At 47.8% G+C, this 21,852-nt stretch overlaps 1 protein-coding gene across 1 annotated transcript; it reads left to right on the top strand.

Moving 5' to 3' along the window:
* Window positions 1–725: 725 nt before the first annotated feature.
* Window positions 726–20,060, top strand: LOC135907329 (neprilysin-1-like). The gene is made up of 3 exons (XM_065439009.1): window positions 726–1,215; window positions 9,943–10,638; window positions 18,589–20,060. The coding sequence occupies exons 1-3, from the start codon at window positions 826–828 to the stop codon at window positions 19,555–19,557; spliced, it is 2,055 nt and encodes a 684-aa protein (XP_065295081.1). The 5' UTR covers window positions 726–825; the 3' UTR covers window positions 19,558–20,060.
* The last annotated feature ends 1,792 nt before the right edge of the window (window positions 20,061–21,852 follow it).

Here is a 21,852-nt window from a genome sequence, read left to right as displayed (position 1 = left end):
GTCCACTTATATTCACCCGTGCTGGTCTTAAGCCAGACATCCTCGACTTAACTTGAAGCAAATATAGAAGGAACTTGTTGCAGAAATGCAGACGCCCGAGGAACTCGTCAGTCAGTTTGTCGGGGAATCGCCTTCAGACGGCCGGTCAACGCGTCGCATCTCTACATCGGCGCGGCCCGATTCCCCTGACCCCAGCACGGGGCTTTTATCGCCTTCGCCGGTGTTTCTCGAACATTCTTAGGGATGCGGGCTCTGAATGCATAAACCAAGCCTGGGAATCTTCTAGGCATTTCCCGCGTTTTAGGCCGCAACCACTGAAACGTCTTCCAGAAGGATGTGCGTATATTGTAGCGGCCACATTGATATTGCCCTTATTCTGCTTGGACTAGTTGCCTTGTTGACCAGTACCTTCTTAATAAAGATTTTATGAGATCGGTCTAGCTTCTCGTTTCTAAAGAATGCGCCTAGAAGGCATATGTTTGATATTCTCGCGGTGGAGATACTTGACATAGCTCCGTACTCTCGCCATAGGTCTCCATTCGGGTCTCCATTCGAGGGCCCACTGGGAAACCTACGTAAGGGAGCGCTCAAAAGTGATTGACCCCAGAGAGAGCTGTTGTAGATGTTTGGTTAATTCCCTAAACAGATTTCTAGCTTCACAACCTGCGAAGGAAAAGAAGTTTTTGAACACGCGAGCGCACTCACGCGCTCGGTGGCGGCACGAGCAGAGGAAGAAGTGCAAAAGCGGACCGCAGCCTCGCGTTTCAGCTGCGCTCAAAGGTCAACGACGACTGCTACAACGCCGTCTCCATCAGCCTCAGCAGAATGTCCACTTCCCCCAAGGTTGTGGTAGCGCTGCTGATCGGCGTATTGTACGGTGCTGGTTGGGTCCTGGTGGACAGACTAGCCTTGCTTGCTTACCCGTGGTGCGATCACCCGCTCAAGTGCTACGACTACGCCCAGGAGCTGGCCGCCAGCGTGGACAAGAGCGTGGACCCGTGCGACAACCTGTACGAGTACGTGTGCGCAGAGTGGCCCCGACGGTACCCTGCCCACGAGAACCATTTCGCACTCCTCGGAGCGAGAACGAAGACGTTCTTGCTGCAACAGCTCGAGCATCCTGGCTCTGACCATGAGTCGCTGGCTGTCAGGCGGACCGTAACCGGATATCAGAGCTGCGTCTCGGCTTTCAGGGAGAGTCGTGAAGATATCCAGGTGAGATATCCTTGAAAACAGAAAGCAGTAAAAATACCGATACGTGTCGGGTTTAGCTACAGCCGAATTCTTCCCAAGTATTTGTAATCAGCTAGACTTCGATGCATATGTAGAACGCTCCGGCACACCGGTGCTATTAGTACTTTCGTATCACTCGCTGTATAGGAACGTGTTTTTTTCTAAACTTCGGTGTGTTCCTCCGCCCTGGTCATAAGGATGCAACGGGGCCGCAGTGGGTGGAGACTGCGTTGCTGTAAATTCTCTGGCAGGCATTCGATACGTCCGCGTCGTTGACTCCGCCGTCACTGCACGACTTGCGCTTTGCGTACCTCCGATAGACAGCTCGCTGCAAAGCATAGCAGAACGAGATTGTAAGTTTCACTGCATAAAATAGCAATAGTGAAAGGATCCGAAATAATAAGTTGATGTGTCTTTGTTCGCGGTACCACTGTCTTACGGCGGCGTGACATTAGTGTGGCCTGCAGAATCCGAGAAAAAAAAACTGAGTGTTTCAAGCAACGTGATATTAAAGTTTCGTTTTTCGTGCCTGTATTTCTTCTGATGCCAATTGATGCCGAAATTTTGATGACAACTGCAGGTGCTGTTCCCGCTCCTCAGAGGCCTTTCTTTAAAAAAGAAGTTGTGCTTAGCTGACTTCAGATTGATTTGGCGTATCCGGGCTCTGCGTGTTCTGTAACCTGTTCTAGAAAATGAAGCAGAAACGATCGACGATAGTTGTCAATGTTAGCGAATAGCCCGAACGAACGAACGAGCGAGCGAGGCGACAATCCCCGTCTTTCTGCCCTTCCCCGCTATTCGGGTGTTCCTGATAACGCACCCCGTTTCTACCGCGCCTTCCCAGAGTTCCTTTCTCCTACCCATGGAGAGCAATGCGATCACTCCTCGCTCTCCATGTTGCGTCGACGTCAACGGTGTCAGCGTCCGACCAAAAGCTCGCCTGCGTCTTTATCATCCGCCGAGTATTCCACGATGGGCTGGCCATAGAGTTTCCTACAATTATTGTGTGAAGCTCTACGGGGCTGGCGACTGCCAGCCACATCCCGCTACTCGCTTGCCCGAGACAACGCGCCCTCTCCCTCGCCTTCCCGCAGTGAACATGCGAACGACCTAACCAAGCTACAGTGCATTCATCTCCACTTATTGCTCGCCGCCTTTTGCAAGTCGGTTGCCCGAGTGCAGGCGCCCACATTCGACCTGCGTCGCACCCCCGACCATTAAGATCTTGTAGTAATTACCAAATGGAAGTCTGGAACTGTAGTCGTTCGGCCACCGTGGTAATGATGGGAAGCGCATGGATTTGTCTGATCTTCATACCTGTGGCTTTATTTATTAGGCTTCATATACCTTCATTCTAGTACATTGGAGAGAAATATATACTTTTGGAAGTACAGAAGGGGACGCTTCGAACGCGCGCAATCGCTACTACTAATTGCAGGCGGCCAAATCAGAACGCGCCAAGCGTCTCTTGCACGGGCTTGCCCGCGATAGATTCACCAGAGCGTTTAATACCGCTTGTCGATGCACGCGTTCGTCGCCTAATGGTTTCAATATCGGGGCTACTGTGCTTGAAGTTCTGTCTTGAATCCTGCGGTCGGACAATTTTAATGTTTATTTAATTGTTTGTTGCGGATTACTTTGTAGAAAATGACGAGTTCACAAAGTCACGAAGCCGTTTGAAGCCAAAAGGACGAAGTTTATGCAAATCCACGTACTTCGCATAATTTCCACGCTGGCTGAACCATTCTCGCAGACAGCAGCGCAGAATTGCCTCTGGTAAATACTGTATGAAAATCTATGCCCCCGACCTACCCCGAAAACGGCCGAAAGAGCCAGAGAGACCTATTCGATTTAAAAGCGGTCTGTTTGGGCACTTCTACATGTTCTATGCACATGAATATGGTATTAATACCTCGCCATGCTTATGAGATCCGCTGTAACACTCAGCAACTAAGGATATAACAAACGAGTCACCGTATCGCCCGGCAGGGGAAGCATTAATTGGGATAGCAAATTATCAGACAGCTATACGTAGTGAGGTTTGTCGTTTTATCAGCTACATAAACTGCTGTAAAGATTCGCTTGCTAGCTACATCGACAAGCACGTGGTCACGCGCGCACAGGCAAAACCGAACACATCGGGAGCACGGTACACGCGAAGCCGTTAGCTAACTCCGGTCTCCTAGCCCTCAGACCCATCGCACGTTACCTCGAAGGGTGCACGCGGCCGCGTTCAGGATCCGTAGTCGGAGTAGAAGTAGCCGCACTAAACTGTACTCTCGCCCCTACCCCCTCTCCCCTTCTATTCCTAGCGCTTGCACATTTCTCTCCCCCTATGCAAGTGATGGTGGCTAAGCTCCGTCTTCACCGACTCTGCATCACGATGTGTTGTCGTGACGTCTACTTCCGGTGTCTTGGAGCCAGTGAGCGAAGCCTCTCCAAGCTGTCTGCTAGCCACCTGGCCTTCGATCGCCAGCGAGTCCTGTCAAAACAGCGTGCGTTGCAAGCGTTCTGCCGCAGCGCCTAGCGTGTCCACTATAGCGGTAAACGCAGGCTAGCTGGGCGTTTTAACGGATTGGCAGAGGAGTAAACGTCAGTGGGCGGGGGAACGGTGCAGCCAGCTTGAGGCGCAGGGCTAAACCTGCGAACAAAAAGCCGTAAAAGGCTTTTTGTTCGCGGTCCTCAACATTGTGGTGTTGAAAATAAAGTGAAGTGAATTGAATTGAAACACGGAACTAATGTGGCTCTAACCAAGCGTAAAATATTTTAAGCAGTTAGAAAGACAATGGGTTTATGATTACGCTGCTGCCGATAATTTGCACCAGCAGCAAAGTAGAATACACATGGTTGCGGCTGTTTTAGCTCTGCTTGGTTGATCACTGTTGCCAGGGCTCGAAATCTGCATTCAGTGGATAGCGCGTGCGAGTCACGTGTATGCTTACATATAAGTGGACAAAATGCCAGTGTCTTTCGTATAACAGAGCACTCAAAATGCAATGAAAATTAACTGGTAACCCAGTGAAACCTGGGTGCACTTTCACTAATTCACGAGCCTGTATCTTCACTTTCAGCTGGCTCATGAAGCAGTATGCCAGCTGGGTCAAGTGTTTTAGATAAATAGTGGTTGTGATCTAACATAAGCAGGCTGAAAGGCGCGCTGTTTCCTTGTGCTTTTCTGCGGAATGTAAAAGCTCACATTAGAAAGCAAGTGCAAGCTGTAGATTTTTCTATGTGTTAATGTGTGCCGAAAAAGGGCATCCGATTTGCCACGTCTAAAGGTGAGAGTAGGTAACGTGAGAGCCTGTGTTGGCTCTATGGCGATGGAAGGCTTTTCACAGACTCGATGTTTAAATACATATGTGAACTTTTTTCGCACACTTTCGAGAAGTTCACAATTTGACCTACAGGTGCCGCCCCAAAGAACGGTGGCGTACTCAAAAACTGGAAGGCATACGCAAGTCACAAATGGCCGAAGTTGTTTGAAATCTCTCGTCACACGACATACTGTCCCGAGCTTTCAAAGTGCATGCTTCCTCGTCTGTTGAGCGTGGGGCGAGAAACTCGGAGAGCTATCGCAGTGAACTCCAAGGTTCTTCGTTCCCTGAGCTCTTGGTTGGAGAACGTCCCTAACGCTATAGAGAAGTAAGGTCCTGTTAGTCTTCCGCGTGAAGCTTACAGTTTTCGTTTTTAATGTGTTTACGACCAGCTTCTTTCCAGCGCAGCATGACGCAACATTCGCAATGTCCTTCTGAAGAGCGGCGCAATCATTAAATGTTTTTACCAGTGCGAAAATTTTCGCGTCCTCAGCATATAACAAAACTGTAGAGTTTTGAATGACTGCGGAAACGTCTTTAGTAAGCAGTGAGAAAACAACAGGGCCCAGGCTCTTGAGGGTGCTCCGCTTGTAGCTGTATAACGTTCTGACGACTGACCACTGACGCTAACGTAGCAGTACCGGTCGCATAGGTAGCTTCTTATCAGCAATGTGACAGAGTGGTACAGATCAAAATTTCAACTTTTGATGGAATATTTTGTGGCAGACAACATCAAACGCGTTATTGAGAGCGAAATAAATGACATCCTGCTGTCCTTTCTTATACATTGCTTGAGAGACAAGCGTCATGGAGCTAACGATGTAGGTAGTTGTGGAGGGTCCCGATACGAAACCATGCTGCTGAGGCATGATAGTATTTGTAATAGAGGGTGAAATAATTGAAGGGAGAGTCGAATAATTTAGATCCTGCGCATAGGAGAGAAGTAGGCCTGCAGTTACACGCAGAAGTTTTTACCCCTGACTTAAAAACGGGAATGACCCACGCTGTTGGGAAAGTGTTCGTCTTTGGGAAAGTGTTCGTCTATAAAGCATAACTAAAAATACAAGTAAGAACTGCATCAAGCAAGGCCCCGTACGTCTTATTCAAAGCAGGTCAAATGTAATGAGGGCCACACGAAAAACACGGTTTTAAGCGCTTGATGCTCTTCAAAAGCTCCTCTGACACCGATAGATTTGAGTACTGGGAAGGGTGATTGGAAAGCTCACTAACTCCCTCACGGCACCCTTCACCGTACACAAACCAGAATTGCAGGGCGAAGGCGTCCGGAGATCTGGGTCAGGTTGGCTGTCGCCAGTAAGTAGAGAGATATCTTCTTTCGTATTGTCGGATGACTGTTCACGAACCTGTCTCCAGAAATATTTTGAATTCTTAGAAATACTTGCTTCCAGATGTGCTATATAGGTAGAATGATCACGCTTGAAAGGACGTTTAGAGAGTTCCCTGTACATTTTAACATCTATATGGCAGCGTTCCTGATTTGTACGCTGTGCGTTCCTGTGATCACGGTCTTTAAGCTTTAAAGCTGTTTTCAGTTCAAAGAAAACCAGTGGGGAAAATTAAAGCATATATGACCTTCTAATGGTACAAGGTTCCTTATTTCATCGTGAATAATATTCGTGAACGTCGTGATTGATCATTAACATATTTTAGACCCACGACTGGAAACCAGTACGCATTATTAAGGCAGTGGTAAAGGCCTACGTAATCGCCGTTTGAGAAATTAAAATACCGAGGTGTTGCTGTATTCTTTAATCTCTTGCTACTAGTTATCGAGAATTGTAGCGAAATATGAAGCGCGTGGATGATATCTATCTGGCTTGACAAGGGGAAAGTCGCCGCAGGATACATTCACAGCTTCTGCGTTACTAAGGCACAGGTCTAGTACGTTGCCACTAGAATTCAGGATATTGTTAAATTGGCACAGAGGTGTGAATGATATAAAATACGTAAATAAATAAAATATGGCAGATACGTAAGAAAGAATGGGTTGAAATTTCCCCAGTTTGCCAGGAAATGCCAGGCGTATTAAAATCACCAATTATGAATATCTTGTGGCTAGCATGGGCCGATATAGCATTTTCAGTAGCGGCTAGAATGGTCATGTACATCTCAATATTCATATCAGGTGCAACATAGAAATCCCCTGCTAGTAACCTATTACTACCAGCACCAAGAATCTCGGCCCAGGCGCTTTCGGTTGCTCGTTCTACATCAGGGTGCCAAACGGATCTGAATGATTGATCGCAATCAAGACCCCACCACGCTTTGATTTCGGTGAAAAAGGATCACGGTCTTGTCGGAAAACCAGATAAGTGGACAGTAGGTATGAGCTAGATGGTATATGAGGAAACAACCACGTCTCTGTTATGGCAGTGATGGGGAAACAAGGTGAAATGGACGTAGGGCAGAAATTCGTTCACCTTCGTGCGTAATCGACGAACATTGCGATAAAAAAAAATCTCACTTCACTGATCCTTCGTTTCACCTCGCGAAAGATCTTGCTGTGCTATTGCATCGTAAAGTTCTCCTCCGAAGGGCTTGTAGAACCAAGAGCACGGCCACAGTGAATGATCCCTTAGGCGCTGATAGCAGACCTCATTATCGGAAACATTCATGACGCGTAGGAATCGTATTTGGTTTTTAGTCGAGTGCACTACAGGGGCCTTGCACTAACCGGAACTGGTGTCAGGCGTAAGCTTTGTCGCTTTCTCGATGATGATGATGATAAAACAACAACAACAACAACAACAACAACAACAACAACAACAACAACAACAACAACAACAACAACAACAACAACAACAACAACAACAACAACAACAACAACAACAACAACAACAACAACAACAACAACAACAACAACAACAACAACAACAACAACAACAACAACAACAACAACAACAACAACAACAACAACAACAACAACAATAATAATAATAATAATAATAATAATAATAAAATAATAATAATAAAATAATAATAATAATAATAATAATAATAATAATAATAATAATCAAAAGTCAGAGGCCTGCGTGGCACACGCAGCACAGTCGCAGCGTAAGCTGGAGGAGAGGCTCCGTAGAAGCTCCGTTTGCGTCAGCACGCACTACAGGGTGTACGCGGCGAATTGCTTACTGTTCGCGTCGTGTTCACGACAACGATCGGACATGGCCGCGTGACGTCGACGGCTGCAGCTTGTCGTGCTCTCTGCACAGCGGTCTGCTGAGCCCGATGTTGCGCAGTCGCAGCCGTGCGCGTAGCCCTACGATTCGCTTCTTCAGCAACGGCTCGCACCTTGCGAGGTCGCGCCATAACGTGTGCCGAAGAGTAGACACAGGTATCCAGAGTACCTGGCGCACATGTCACGTACCTAGACCGGTGGCACGGTACGTTGCTGGTGATGATCAAGATAATGATGGTTTGTTGGTGTCGCCTTCGAAACGGGGTTGTGACAAATGCACGTAGCTTGCTTGAGCTGACAAGGTCTAGCTACATGCAAATGCAACTCCCATATGCAAATGCTACATCGCAGGAGACCTAATGCAATATAACGGAACGGCAATGCTAAGTTTGTACGTATAGGCACTACCCGACGCGCATGTCAAAAACCACGATACAATGGCAATGACGATGATTATTTATTGACAATCCCTTTGAAACGGGAGGGTTTATAACAATCACCTAGCCTATTCGAATTTATCAGGTGCGCCATACATGCGTTCCATTACATTAAGGTTTATTAATCTCTAGAATCTTTTTCTTCTTCGAACCTTCCTTAACTGCCCTGTACCGCTACCTGTGCATCTGGTACATGGCGTCCTACCTGGTGTAGTAATATGCAACTGCAATGCAAAATGTGCGCGCGTAGACGCTACGTGACATCGCGCATGTGATATCGCGTGTGTCTTCGCGCGCTATGACGCGTTTGTAGGACGTTTTTCCGCTGCATGCTAGCAAGGGGTGGTATGGCTCGATAAAGAAAAAAAAAAGTGACGTGGCTCAGTGGTAGAGTAAGCTGACTTTCACGCAGCGAACCGTGCTTGATACCGGCGGGAACTGGGTCTTTCTTTTCTCTCACTCCCGGCAGCAGCTGCTGCGGACGCAGGAAGCAGGCGGCGACGGACACCATCGCCACCCGTAAAGGCTGCTGGAGTTGGCCCATAACTGCTTCCGCTGTAATAATATCTATATGTAAAGTGACGCGCCGATTGAGGTAAACCACACCGCAGCTTCGCGGCTCGTCCGTCACAGAGTTGAAGCGCCGGAGAATTTGGGTTAGCAGGTAACACCATCACGAAAGTTTCGCTTTAGATAGATTGCAGCATGTTAGTGGAACTGGCACAACATTTTCAATCCTACCCATTACTTGCAAGAAAATCAGAATCCTGTACATTCCGCATCCATCGATAGCTCGCAGCACGCGGAGTTGTGAGTCTCAAGCACGTTCTTCCGCCTATTATAGCCTGGAAAATGCAATTGTCAACTTCCGTGGCCTTGCATCTAGCTCTCTCTCCAACGCCGTGGCACGGTGGTGATGGTGTCCCGATGCCGAGCACGAGGTCGCGGGTTCGAATGCCAGCAGCGATAGCCGCATTTCTGAGGCAAATGGAATGCGCTGGCGCGCGTGTAGCGTGCTTTTTGTGCACGTGATGTGATCCCAGGCGTGGAGGAAGGGAATCGTAGGAGAGGCCACGGCCGGCCCCGTTGACTTGAACAGCGTGTGGCGCAAGTCACGTGGTGTTTTTGGCAAAGGAGCACAGGCATTGGTGTGCCTAACATCCTTGTCGCCTTAGCAACCATGTTCGTGAAGCTCTCGCTGTTGCTCTCGCTCTCCTAAAAGTGGGAAAAAATTTTTCATCTCGGGTATTTGTTGAAGCACTCTCAGTTCTCGCGACAAGCTAAGTTTGGTGCGTGGTGTGTGTGCTTTAAAGCGGTGTTTTGCGTCTGTGAGTGTGAATGCCCCCCAGCAACACGTGATCACCACGTGAGTCTTCGTGGTTGTCTTCACCTGCCAGGGAAAAACACGGGAGCGCGTCGCGTCACTAAACTACAAAAGTTTGGTAGGTTTTATTCTGACGTGCTTTAGCAACACACACCTCCTGCGGCTCGTCGCAATTCAAGTGCACAACTCGCGTCCATTTGCTTCGTCGAGGTGATAGAGACACAAAGAGATACGACACACCAAGATGGCTGCACTTCCGGCTTGAAAATGTGACGTCAGAGTCTCTCCCATTTTGATTATTTCCTTTACTATCAGAGGTGGATATTTTTAGTCCGTAGGGTCTTCCATCCCCCCTCCCCCCACAGTACGGCATTCCTCGTAGCCCAGAGTAGAGTAACGGGACGTTAAATTGCGCAACTGTTCTTTACACAGGTCCTCTTCGACGTGCTGAAAAAGTTCAACGTCACGTGGCCGTCTTCGACGCTTCCGACGCACTTCGACGTGATGGAGTACCTGCTGGGCCTATCGCTAGACTACAACCTGGCGACGCCCTTTCTCCTGACAATGGAGCCTTACTTGAGGACGGACAGGCGGTACGGCCTCTCTCTGCAATTTGTCGTACCGTCTCCATCGCAAGTCTTGAATTTCCTAGCGTCAAATGCGGCCGCCTGCATGATGTCGGTGGTGCCATCGATCGGGCACGATTCTGCGTTACGCTTCGGCGAGACAATTTACCGCGTCGCCAATGACCTGGCAACGAACCTACTACAACACTTTGTCGAGGCCAATTTAACCCAGTCATACGCCACGATCGGAGAACTGGCTCACAACCTCAGCCGGCGTGTTGCAGACGGCGCCTTGCTGAACGCCATCAACAAACATCTTCCGCAAGACATGCAAGTTGACGATGACGAGGAGATGCTCGTATTCAACAACACGTACCTGGTGCTGAACGAGATGCTGAAAACTGGGAAGCGCTACGCGGATCTTGTTCTCTTCAGTGGCTGGAACATGATCGTCCGGTACAACTTCGGCATGTCGTCATCGCTGCTGGACTGCGCACATACGGATCCGCCCCTGGAGCGTTCTACCTTGGCAGCGGTAAAATGCCTCGACGCCATGAACGAGGTGCGATCAAACGATTGATTTGTATTGCACGTGCCAAAGCTATGTGCTTTGGTTTAGGCAAAGTTGTTTGCGATAGGGAGTTGTATTTCACCTTCGCCGTGGTTTGTGAACTACTGATTGACTCGGTTTCAGTTTATTTCTTTCATAAGTGATGTGCATGCTTACATAAGTATGCATAAGGAGGTCCCAGAACATGCAGCTAAAAGAGGACCTCCGGTCCAAAAATATGCATTTGTGTATAGCATGAAACAGCAATGTAGTACTTACAAAATGGTATATTATGGAAAGTAAATGGAGTACAAACTGCAAATAAGTCAGTAACTAGCAGTGCAACTCAAACAGTAGTTAAGACATGCATAACAGAACAAACCAAAAATATTTTGATGTGTACAATTGAAAAACACAGAAAAAGGAAAGAAAAATTAGCAGAAGTGAAGCGATTAGATTAGATGTATCGTTAATCTTGGTTTTCTATATAGACCGAAAGAAGCGCGCTTGACGTCTAGTGGGAGGCCGTTCCATGTAGAAACTGCCATGAAATATCCAGATCGTTTTCCATAAACACTAGGTTTTAGTCGTAATAAGAAATCCTTGTTAGCTGCGAATCTTGTGCTGTTTAAGTAACCCAAAGTAGACTAAAATATATTTAATGGAGGAGGATCACTGGGTATCTTAAATAACATTACGGCTAATTAATGTTTAAGAAGATAATTTTCTGAAAGTATTCTGGGGTCGTGAAGCATATCGGGAGCACTGTAGTAGAATGAGTTGAACGATAATGTCGGGATGGCTTGATTCTACCAATGGTCCTACGTGTGTTGGATGTGTTACTGTCAAAGATTGGGTGGTAATGTGCTTGCACTGTCCGAACCGGAGGGCATGGGGCGACAACAAACCCACTCCGCGTGCGTTTACGGATGGGTCGAATGCTGACCGGCGATCAGGTGCACGCTTGATCGACGGTGGACCAGAGGCATGAGATGGGAAGCGGCGGAAAAACACAAGTTCAATTTATTAAAATAAAGTCAGGCCAGAGACATGATGAAAAAAGAATACGCAAACTGAAAGCAGATGTTGAAAATCTTTGCGGAAGGCGTGCGGGTCACAAGCCGCGCGTACATGAATGCGACAGCAACAACTTGGACGCGACGCGCGACACAAAGCCCACCACGTGGGAATTTCTGACACGCGAAATAATCAAAAATGTGCGCGCCGCAAATAAAAATTACGCTGGATAATAAACTCTGTGAACACTAGAATAAGAGAACATGTAAAAAAGAACACGCGATGTATACGTAAATGAAAGATGAAACGCGATTAGAAAAAGGAGTCAGGCGGAAAGTTCTTTGAGCAGGTTGGAACACGAGGCTTATCTATGGTGTGCTCGCCGAAATCCCGATCTGAAAAAGCGTCGGGCTGCTGGTACGTCGCTGCCGAAGATCTTGACGGATTTGCACCGTCTGTCGATCTACCGGCAAAGACTTCCACCTGGGTGTTTCAGCCTGCCGAGCACACCTTCAGCTGTATCTCGGTGCACGTCCGCGCGGCTCCGTCTTCCAAACCACTCTGCCCGCTCGACGTGGCTAGCCCGTCCCTCGTGACGCTCTTGCGACCCACGTGACCAACCGGTCTGGCGAGCTCAGAAGCAATAGTCCCAACCACCGTGCAAGCGGCGCTGCGGCTACGGCGGCAGTGTCGAGAGGGACGCGGGCACTGTTAGGCATGGCCAGACGCCAAGTGCCATACGTCATCCCCTTCCCCCCTCAACTTGGACGGGCACTGTGGGTGAGCCGTCATCCCCTTCCCCTCTCAACGTGGACGGGCACCGTGGGTGGTACGTCATCCCCTTCCCCTCTCAACTTGGACGGGCACCGTGGGTGAGACGTCATCCCCTTCCCCTCTCAACGTGGACGGGCACCGTCGGTGGTACGTCATCCCCTTCCCCTCTCAACTTGGACGGGCACCGTGGGTGAGACGTCATCACCTTCCCCTCTCAACTTGGACGGGCACCGTAGGTGAGACGTCATCCCCTTCCCCTTTCAACGTGGACGGGCACCATGGGTGAGACGTCATCCCCTTCCCCTCTCATGGCCGGACCCCACGCTACCGGAGAGGTCACTCACCCGACCCTCTCCCCAGATTCGTCGAAAAGAGGATCGACTTCTCCTTCCCGTGCTCGGTATTGCAGGAGGAGGGGCCTTCTCTCTGTGCCTGTCACGTGTCATCGACGGAAGCGAGATCCCGCCCACACGATTGTAGAAAGCCTATTTAAGGGGCTCCGAAATGTACTTGTGAGATACTTCATACTTCATACATCATGCTTTTCTTATTTTCTTTCAACTACCTTTGAATAAACAGTGCAAGTCAGCGCACTCCACAACACAGCTCAAGTGCAAAAAGAGAAACGAAAACCGGCCATAATATAATGGTCACGAGAAACCACAGCTTCAAAAGAAACGCGATAATGTATCCTCCGCTTGGGCCGTGTGACTGGCGCAAACCACGGCAGAGCCGGTACGCGCACTCGACACGCAACGCTTATCACACACACAAGTAAAATGCTCAAAGTACAGAGAGATATTTAAAGGGCAGAAAAATGCAGTACAAGATTAAAAATAACATGGCTGTGACAACAAAAATTAATTATCAATGAAATGCTGGCTGCCCTTCTAAATTCCCGCTTCTCTTTTAGTCCTACTCGCTGGGGTCGCATTCCTGCCGTTCCCCGAGCACTCCCGACGCAAAGATGGCGCGATACAAAAAGCGCCCCGCAGCGGGATGCCGTTTCGCGCCCCGGCTGCCTGCTTTAGGCTCTGAGATTGGGGTACACTGACCCCTGCCCGGTCCTCACCCATGCGCAGCGCATGACCAGGTGCTACGAAGGGGTCCTAGGATTTGAATGCAAAATCACAAAAAAGCGTTTTGGTAGGATTTATTCGTGGGGAGTTGAGATGGCACCACGTTAAAATATTTGTCAACTCAGTGTTTAGCTCAGTAGTTTGAGAAGTTAGTGAAATATCGGTAAAGTGGTGTCGCCAGCGTGGAGGAAGCCCTCTGTTTCTGATACACAACTGCGTAAACCATTTATAGAAAGAAGGAATAGCAGTGGGCCAAGTATTGAGCCCTGTGGGACTGCTTTAGTGGTTATACTGAAATTAAAAACTGAGGAACTAAAATGCATAGCCTGTTGTCCATCTGTTAGGTAACTTTCATAACTGCTAATGCTGGGCCGTCGATGCCTATTGCCCGCAGATTAACACGTAAGACGACGTGGTTTATGGAATCAGATGCTTTGGATAGGTGGACAAAGAGTGGTTCTGCGTACACTAGATTAAAGTAGATCAAAATTTTGACGCCTACAAATGGCTCACTCCAAGCGGCCTACTGCGTATGCGGCTTTTGCATATGCGGCTAGCATTTAAGCGGCCCCATTCGTTGCAGAGGAGGGCCGCTTGGAAAATGTCACGCATAACGCCAGATCTTTACGGTACTTCATATCAAATCTGTCCGGCTTACTAAGCGGCTTTATGCGGCTCAAGATTATTGCGGCCCAACGAACATTTTTCACGAAAAAAATATTTTTGTTACCGTTTGCGGTAACCCTCCCCCGCGGTCTTATCCGTGCAGAAGAGGTTGCGCTTAGGAGGGTCCGGGTCGGGGTTGCCCTCACTCTTGCTGTGACTCGGAAGTGGCGGCACTTTCGCCAGTTGTATCCCCGCCCTGTGTGTCCTGTATGCAAGTCACGCAGTGCTGAAGCTGACATCTGCCGCCTGCTGTCGGTTTGCCCTTCAGTGAAAGCGACGAGGCTCCGGCACCTCGCAGCATCGGGACTTTCTGCGCATATTCGTAGCCATTAAACTGCTTGGACGCAGTGAGCATATTACGAATCCCTCCTGTACATCATTAGATCCGCAAATCTTTTTTCATTCATTTGTTCATCCTTATTCGCCCGCATCCCATACCTCTGTATGCCGTGAGGGATTAACCCTCGCAGTAAAAAAATTGCAACAGGAAATACAAAAGCAGATATGCAGTGTTCACGCGTACACATTTTAAGATGTGAAATAAGCGTAACGGATGAACTTGCATGAACTTCATGTGGTTGAAACCAACAAAAGTTGGGCCTTTCAGTTCGTTGCGTTCTAGTTCCCGAAAAAAAGTTGTGTTTAGAACCAAAAGTATGTAAAATAGCAGACAAGTACAATATAAGGAACTGAACACATACGTCGCAAACTTAGTCTAAGGTCACATTTTCTATAGATAGGTTATCTAATGACGTAGTTAGTGAAGTGCTCGCAGCTATTGAAAAGATGACTATCCATGACTAGCATGAAGAAAGAAAGAATGAAAGTGCTGCAATAAAATGTACGTGTTTAAATTGGACTCTTGTGGGAGCCAAGCAACATAATTTTTTTTTGTCCTGCGGAACACACTCCACGTACCTCTCGCAGTGTTTGGATGAATACAGGAAGATGCAAATGAGGTTCTTTACGCATACATTGCCAATAAGACAAAAGAGAAGCCTTTTCAGATATGTATTTCATATTGACACAATTGCTTCGTCATCACAAACACATAAGATATCCTTCTTATATGTTCACAATTATTTGTCCTGATGACTCCTGGACCTCTAGTCGATCGTCGTACCTGGGAGGAAAAATAAATTCCACTCAATGTTAGACAATTCCAGAAACTGTTTCACCTTGGCCCTGTTAGGGCTACGCTTTGTTCAGTAGTTCGAGGCAAATATAGTAGTGATCTTGGACTAAACAGGTCTGTATGTTAAACGTAAACTTCTGAGGCTGTGAGACAACGATCCGAGATCTTATGTGACGGCCCTCATTGTGGTGTGGCTAGAAAACCAAACACGAGTGGTCTTATTTGCACCTTGTTGGGTGAGAGAACCAGTGTTAAGACTGTGCGCAGCACCTTTGCCTTGCCCTGCTACTTGACATGGGGCAGCTGCTAGAGTGCGCTGCATCGCATTGATACGCACATATTCCTTTTCTTTGGATGTAAAATATTGGCTCTCCTATTTCCATTCATTCCCTTTATACCCTTGCCCCAGCGCAGAGTAGTTCGCTTGTATTTACGCTGGTTAACCTGCCTATCTTCCTGTCTTCCTCCTTCCTCCAATGGCAAGTGTCAGCATTATAAAATTGATCTGATGCGAAAGGCGCGAAGACGATGACAGACAGTCTAGTGAAGCCAGTCTAATCAATCTAGTCAGACGCAACATGGCTGCTAACATCTGCCTTCTGAACGGTTTCAAGACCTGCCCGCATCAAGCTGCAAGGAGTTTTCTTACGGAGATGGAACGACTAATAGAGGCAGGCTACCCACAAGTTGTGCCGGTTTCCGTAGCAGAAAAAATCCTGGAAAAGTTGTGAACTCGCCTACTGACCCAGGAGCCACATCGTGAAAGAGAAAAGGTAGCCGTCATACCTTACATACACCGCATGTCTCATGATTCAAAGAATATTGCTGGGCGAGCTAAAGTAAAGGTGGTGCTTTTTGACCCGTGCAAGCTTTCAAGGGTCTGCAGAATGACCGACCTTTTTTTTGCAGTTAACCGGCCTGTGTTACAAATCACAAAAGTAAATACAACAATTGTCAGGCAGGAGTTGTTTATGAAATTTCTTTGTCATATGGTAGAAAGTACGTGGGACAGACCGAGCAATGTGTGAATGATAGGCCGAGGCAACATCAAAACAATGTTAGAAATGGGAGAGAGGGCCACCTGGCAATTCATTGTAGAGATTGGAAATGTAACGCAAATTTTGACGCCTGCGAGGGGCCATGACAAATGGGTCAGATTAGTAATTGAGGCCAAAAGGATCATGGAGGCAGGTGATAGGTGCATGAGTGGTGCATCAATTTTATTATCGCAAAAAGAATTGCTTCGCCTGAACGCGAATGTGCACAGATGAACTGTGATAGTGCTCCTTGTATAGAATAGTGGAGTTTTTTTTCTGATTGAATATTGCTGGAAGTAAACAAGGCACCTGGTGTGTGTGTCTATCTTCTTGTTTTTCATCTTTGCGCCTTTCACATCCTATCACGCCAAACCGACACACTCACTTTTCTTTCTTAACATTATAAAACTAGGTGTCGATAATTTACTCCAGAAAGCAGAGAATTCTGTATCTCACACTTCACATGTGCATAAGGGATCGTGAACAACATGCGAATGTGTCCAATCCTTCAAGTTAAAGCAGTGTTCTTGAAATTTCACTGGTATTATTAGCACCCATGTATATCCTTACTTAATCTGAATACATTGAGTACATGCATAATGTTAACAAAGTATCCAAGCCATGGCAATAGACGAACACACGTAATGCTCAGAGCAAGCAACTAAATCGAGTAAAATACACTGAGTTGTGTTCTCCACGTTCTGCACGAACATATTTCACATAAACTTGTCCTTTTCGATTTAAACTCAATGTGCTTGGGATTGGTAATTTCAGAGTCGTATTTCTTTACACTTGCAGGCAATAACTAATTAGCCCACATTAAAGTAGTCCTATTAGGGTTATTATAATTACACGAAGGTATTTCGCCCTCGTCAGCAGCAGTCCTTGAGATAGCTATTCTGGCGGCTAGCTTCCCACGCTATGCGTGCCGCCCTCGAACCTGTTTAAGCTTCTCCTAGACGCTAGAGCTATACTACTATGACCGCGCAACCTTGAGCGATCGGAAAGCGCGTTTTCCCCTCTTGGCCGGCGGAGAAGGGAGGCTTCGTTCCGGCCGCGAAGCTCCCCACATCTCAGTAAGGTGCCTGGTGGTGGTCTCGTGCTGACGATGCCCTCTCGGTGAGCGCATATTTCCCCCCTTATCTTTCCCCCCCCATTTTCCCAAGAAATTATGCCTTCCAACCACTCGACTGTCGCGGACAACACCAGTCCCTTTCCACGTAAGTATGAGGCTCGGAGCAGGAGCTATGGCGCTTGAAAGTAACCTCGGGCCTGACGAACCAACCGACTGAGCTATCTTTCCGGGCAACATCCAGGGGTCATGAGTTCAAATCACCTGTCATGTTCCTTTTTTTCCTCGTTTTTTCCTTTTTTTTCTTTTTAATGTCTTTTCCTTTATTTTATGACTGTGACGAGGCATTGGGATAACCGTATAACTTTTTAAGCGTTGAGCCATGTCGAATATTCTGAATTAAACACAGCGAGAAGAACTGTTTATTAAAAGTCAAGCTAGACGTACAAGTATCGCAGAATAAGTGTGGCTACCTTGCGATTCGATTTTTTTTCTGCATTTGCCAAACAAGCCTTGAGATAATTTGCGATACATTGCAAGTTAGTTCAGTAAACATTGCTGTTTATATAGTACTGCTTCCTGAAAGCCACAAACAAACATGTTCCTAAACGTCAAACTTTTCATTTTTGACTGCGCCAGCCACCGTATTCTTTCAATAATAGAATAAGAATATATGTATATTGTCGTAGTTGGCAGAATATCGGAGTAAGAGAGGTGGACAAGCAGTGTCTTAAAGAAGAGCCGTCTTCCTTCTCCCTTAACAACGTGCTGGCCTTCTTTGCCTCGGAAACGAGTCATTATGAAAAACTGCAATAAAGTTTCAATTTAGCTGATGAACTAAGCATGTGTGGCTTGCTTCCTTCAGCGGAAATCAGTGTTGCTTTGCTCTGCAGCAGGGGACGAACTTGGCTATTCAGGTTGGTGTAAGTGACAACTTATTTGACAGGGCGTTTAGATTTTACGTTTTAGCATTTACCTTTTAGCTTTCTCACTTTAAAGCATGCGCTCTATACAGAAAGACCTGTACAGAGTAGCGAGATCGCAATTAAACTTCATTTGTGAAATTCAAATGCCTGTTTGACGCGTAAACTCTCCTCATCAATGAATTTTAGTACTATTGCCATGTAGGACCGTTGGTCACGGCACGTGCCAGCTCGATGTAACGGCGCAATTTATTCCCAGGTGGCCGGCTACGCCCTCGCCCGCTTTTTCGTCGACAGCATGGCACAGTCACGTGCTATGCTTGACGTCAAGGACACGTGGAACGCCGTGCGCGACGCCACGCGGCGAAACTTCCCCACCCTGTCGTGGATGGACAAGTCCACCGCCGCGGGTGCCATCAACCACGTGGATAACCTCATTTCCATCATAGCGCTTCCGGCGCATCTGAACAGCAGCCAGGCGCTGGACGCCTCCTACGACTACCTGGAGGCGGACCAGTCGCAGCCCTTCTTCCGCTGGTTCATCAAGTCGTGGAAGCGGCGGTCGGACAAGCTCAAGCGCCTCATCCGCGAGGACCCGAGCGTGCAGGTGCGTCGCGAGGACATGCCGTTGAGCTCGATGGACGTGAACGCCTTCTACATGTCTCTCTTCCACATCATGTCCATCCTGCCCGCCATCATGGCGCCGCCGTTCGTTACCCCAGGCTTGGCGCCGGCGGTGAACTACGGCTCCATCGGGAAGATCTTGGGTCACGAGCTGTCCCATGCCTTCGACCCGCGTTTCACCACTCAGACAAGGACGGGCGACTTTGCAACCTGGTGGTCGCAGTCGTCGTACGCGAACTTCAAGGACCGGCTGGAGTGCGTCCGTTCTCAGCTGGCCAACTACACCGACAGCGAGAGCCACGGCTCCAACGCGCTGTCGGAGACGTTCGCGGACACTGCGGGCACCGAGAAGGCCCGCCTTGCGTACGATTCACTGCCGAGTCAGCCGGGTATGCTCGGCTACACGCAGGAGCAGCTCTTCTTCATCGCAGGGTGCTTCGAGTTCTGTGCAAAGACTCCGTACTCGTGGCAGGCGTTGGGAAAGTACCCTGCATACGCCCTGCGTTGCAATTTGCCGGTTTCGAATCACAAGAATTTCGCGAAAGCCTTTAAATGTCCCCCTGGAACAGCACTGAACCCGCCGAAGCGGTGTTCGTTTCATTAAGATTACGGTAAAAGATCTTTTGACAGCGTAAGGCTTGTTGGCATCAAGTGTTTTCAGCTAGCGATCGCAATTTCTCGCAGACGGCTTCCTAGAATAGAAATTCAGCTCCTTGACGGTTTTTATAGAATACATAATACGATTTGTTTACTTATGCTGGCTCCCCTAATTTCTGAAACACTATTACATGGACGTTTCGCTGCAGTTTCGCTAGTCGATTTCCATTCGGGCCTTTTCACCTTTTGAAGAGCTTTCTACGTCTCTACGTGGCCTCTTCGTTTTAATTTGTTTCCTGCATTATCGCCTGCCCGTTATGTGTACCACCCGTTATGCGTAAGAGGGATGTTCTCGCTTTCGGCACGCTATGGGTATCTTTCCTTCCGGTCCCGTAATTGCCTCGCCGATTTTAATTTTTTTCTACAATTGCATTCAACTGTATTTGCCAACAAGTTGTGCTCAGTCTAAAGGTATTAAATGCACGAAGCAAATATTATTACCTGACAGACTTCGCAGATTTCTTTGAACGTGTCAGTGGATCAAGTCTTCACAAAAAGGCGAACGCCTGTGATATTGATCTGGCATAGGTAAGGCATTAATTTCTTACTATCCAGGTATCCAACCTGCCCCACCAACCTCTGTGGGTCGCCTTAAAGACCCTTCTTTTGGAGGGCAATTTAAATATACCTTGAAACAGGCACGTACTAGGGGGGGGGGGCGGTCCCGGGGGGCCCGCTCCCCCCCCGAAGTTACGCGCCCCCCCACCTTAGGAATGGCGAATGCCTAATTCTCTATTGAACTGAAAAAAACAATTCTTGCTTCGCTTCAACTATGCGGTATATAGTTTCATGAGTGAAACGGGCTCAGCAGTGAAATGAAGTGTACCGCTTACTTTTGAAGATTAAATTAATTATGGAGTTTTACGTGCCGTAACCATGAGGCATGCCGTAGTGGGGTACCCCGGACCACCTGGGGCAATCGAAAATGCGGCCGCCATGGCCAGTATTCAATCCCGCGACCCCGTGCTTTGCAGCCCAACATCATAGCCACTAAGCAACCATGGCAGGTAGACTTTTTAAGAGTGAAATGCTCAGACTCCACGCACTTTGTCCATGTCTGTTGAACACCTCATTGCTTTCGTCAATGAAAACACTCTTCAAGAACAACAGACGTTCCGGCGGTATCATGTACGACGCCATTTCGAAAAGACCACATGACGACGATTTTGTTTGGCTTCTGTGTTTGGCTGGCGGAGTAAACACAACCCCGCGTGGACCGTGTGCCTTAGCTGTCAACTGCTGTTTCTTTTAAGTTGTATGCTACTACACAAATCTTTACTTAACACTTTCGCTTTTTTAATTGTTCTTGTCCATGTTCTTCCTACGCTTCTCTCCTGCGCGAGTGCATTTGATGTGGGTCCTTGTTTGGCTAGTAAAGGAGAGGTGCAACTCAGAGCGTACCTGTGAGATACACCTGATTTTAGTTCGCTTTTGCGCGTTTACGCGTCTTTATGGCGAATGGCAGGGCTTATTACCATTTGTACTAGTAAATTTACCCCCCCTTATTGGCATAGAAAAGTTACATTAGGTTGCCCCCCCCCCTCCCCCCCGAAAAGAAATCCTGGGTACGTGCCTGCCTTGCAAGTATGCGTTTGTGCAAGGCTGCACACTGAGAAGTTGAATCGTGCATTTATTGATGTGAGGACGCAGCTTTATTTCAATGTACCTTTTTTATTTTCTCGTGATGCCCGCTTTCGAACGTCGCTGGAAACGTTTTAAATGGGTGCTGTGGGCTTTCACTGGCTACCATGCGCCGTGTATGAGCAATATAGAGAGGTGCGCACACTCTACCCCTAACGCCCGCGAAAACGCTGCTCGTTCGCGGCCAGATTACGTTCGACTCGGTTACAGCAGTCTCGCCCGGGCGTAGGTGAACATGACATGGACGCTCACGCGCTCGAAGTCTGGATACATGGATACATCCAAGAAAATGTATCCATGATACCAACGCTAGTGTCGAGGCATATATTGTCACCGATTTCTCTGGGCACGTGTAGCCATTCTCTAGACATTTCTTCGTTTTATAAGCTCACAGTTGCAGTTAACAGAACTGCAATATATTTCAGTAGCTCCAGGGTTACGCATGTGTAATCTTCTTTCACGAATTCTTCTTGCCTTACAATTTTTGGGAGTTTGTGAAACATTCCAGACCATAAATCAAAAGCTGGCTTTTCAGAGTTACTAGAATTCATATTTATGTTTGACGCGCAACACATTTCAGTCAGTTTGGTTCAGTGGCTGT

Source organism: Dermacentor albipictus, chromosome 10 (genome assembly GCF_038994185.2).
Source record: "Dermacentor albipictus isolate Rhodes 1998 colony chromosome 10, USDA_Dalb.pri_finalv2, whole genome shotgun sequence".
Classification (NCBI taxonomy): domain Eukaryota; kingdom Metazoa; phylum Arthropoda; class Arachnida; order Ixodida; family Ixodidae; genus Dermacentor; species Dermacentor albipictus.
The sequence above is the reverse complement of the archived record's forward strand: the minus strand, read 5'-3'. Positions and strand labels throughout refer to the sequence as shown.

What these genes read in the sequence shown, in the direction of transcription:
- LOC135907329 (XM_065439009.1), top strand. Translation starts at nt 826, where the DNA reads ATGTCCACTTCCCCCAAGGTTGTGGTAGCGCTGCTGATCGGCGTATTG. An exon ending in AGAGTCGTGAAGATATCCAG is followed by an intron (nt 1,216 to 9,942) that starts GTGAGATATCCT and finishes TTCTTTACACAG; the next exon opens with GTCCTCTTCGACGTGCTGAA. An exon ending in GCCTCGACGCCATGAACGAG is followed by an intron (nt 10,639 to 18,588) that starts GTGCGATCAAAC and finishes ATTTATTCCCAG; the next exon opens with GTGGCCGGCTACGCCCTCGC.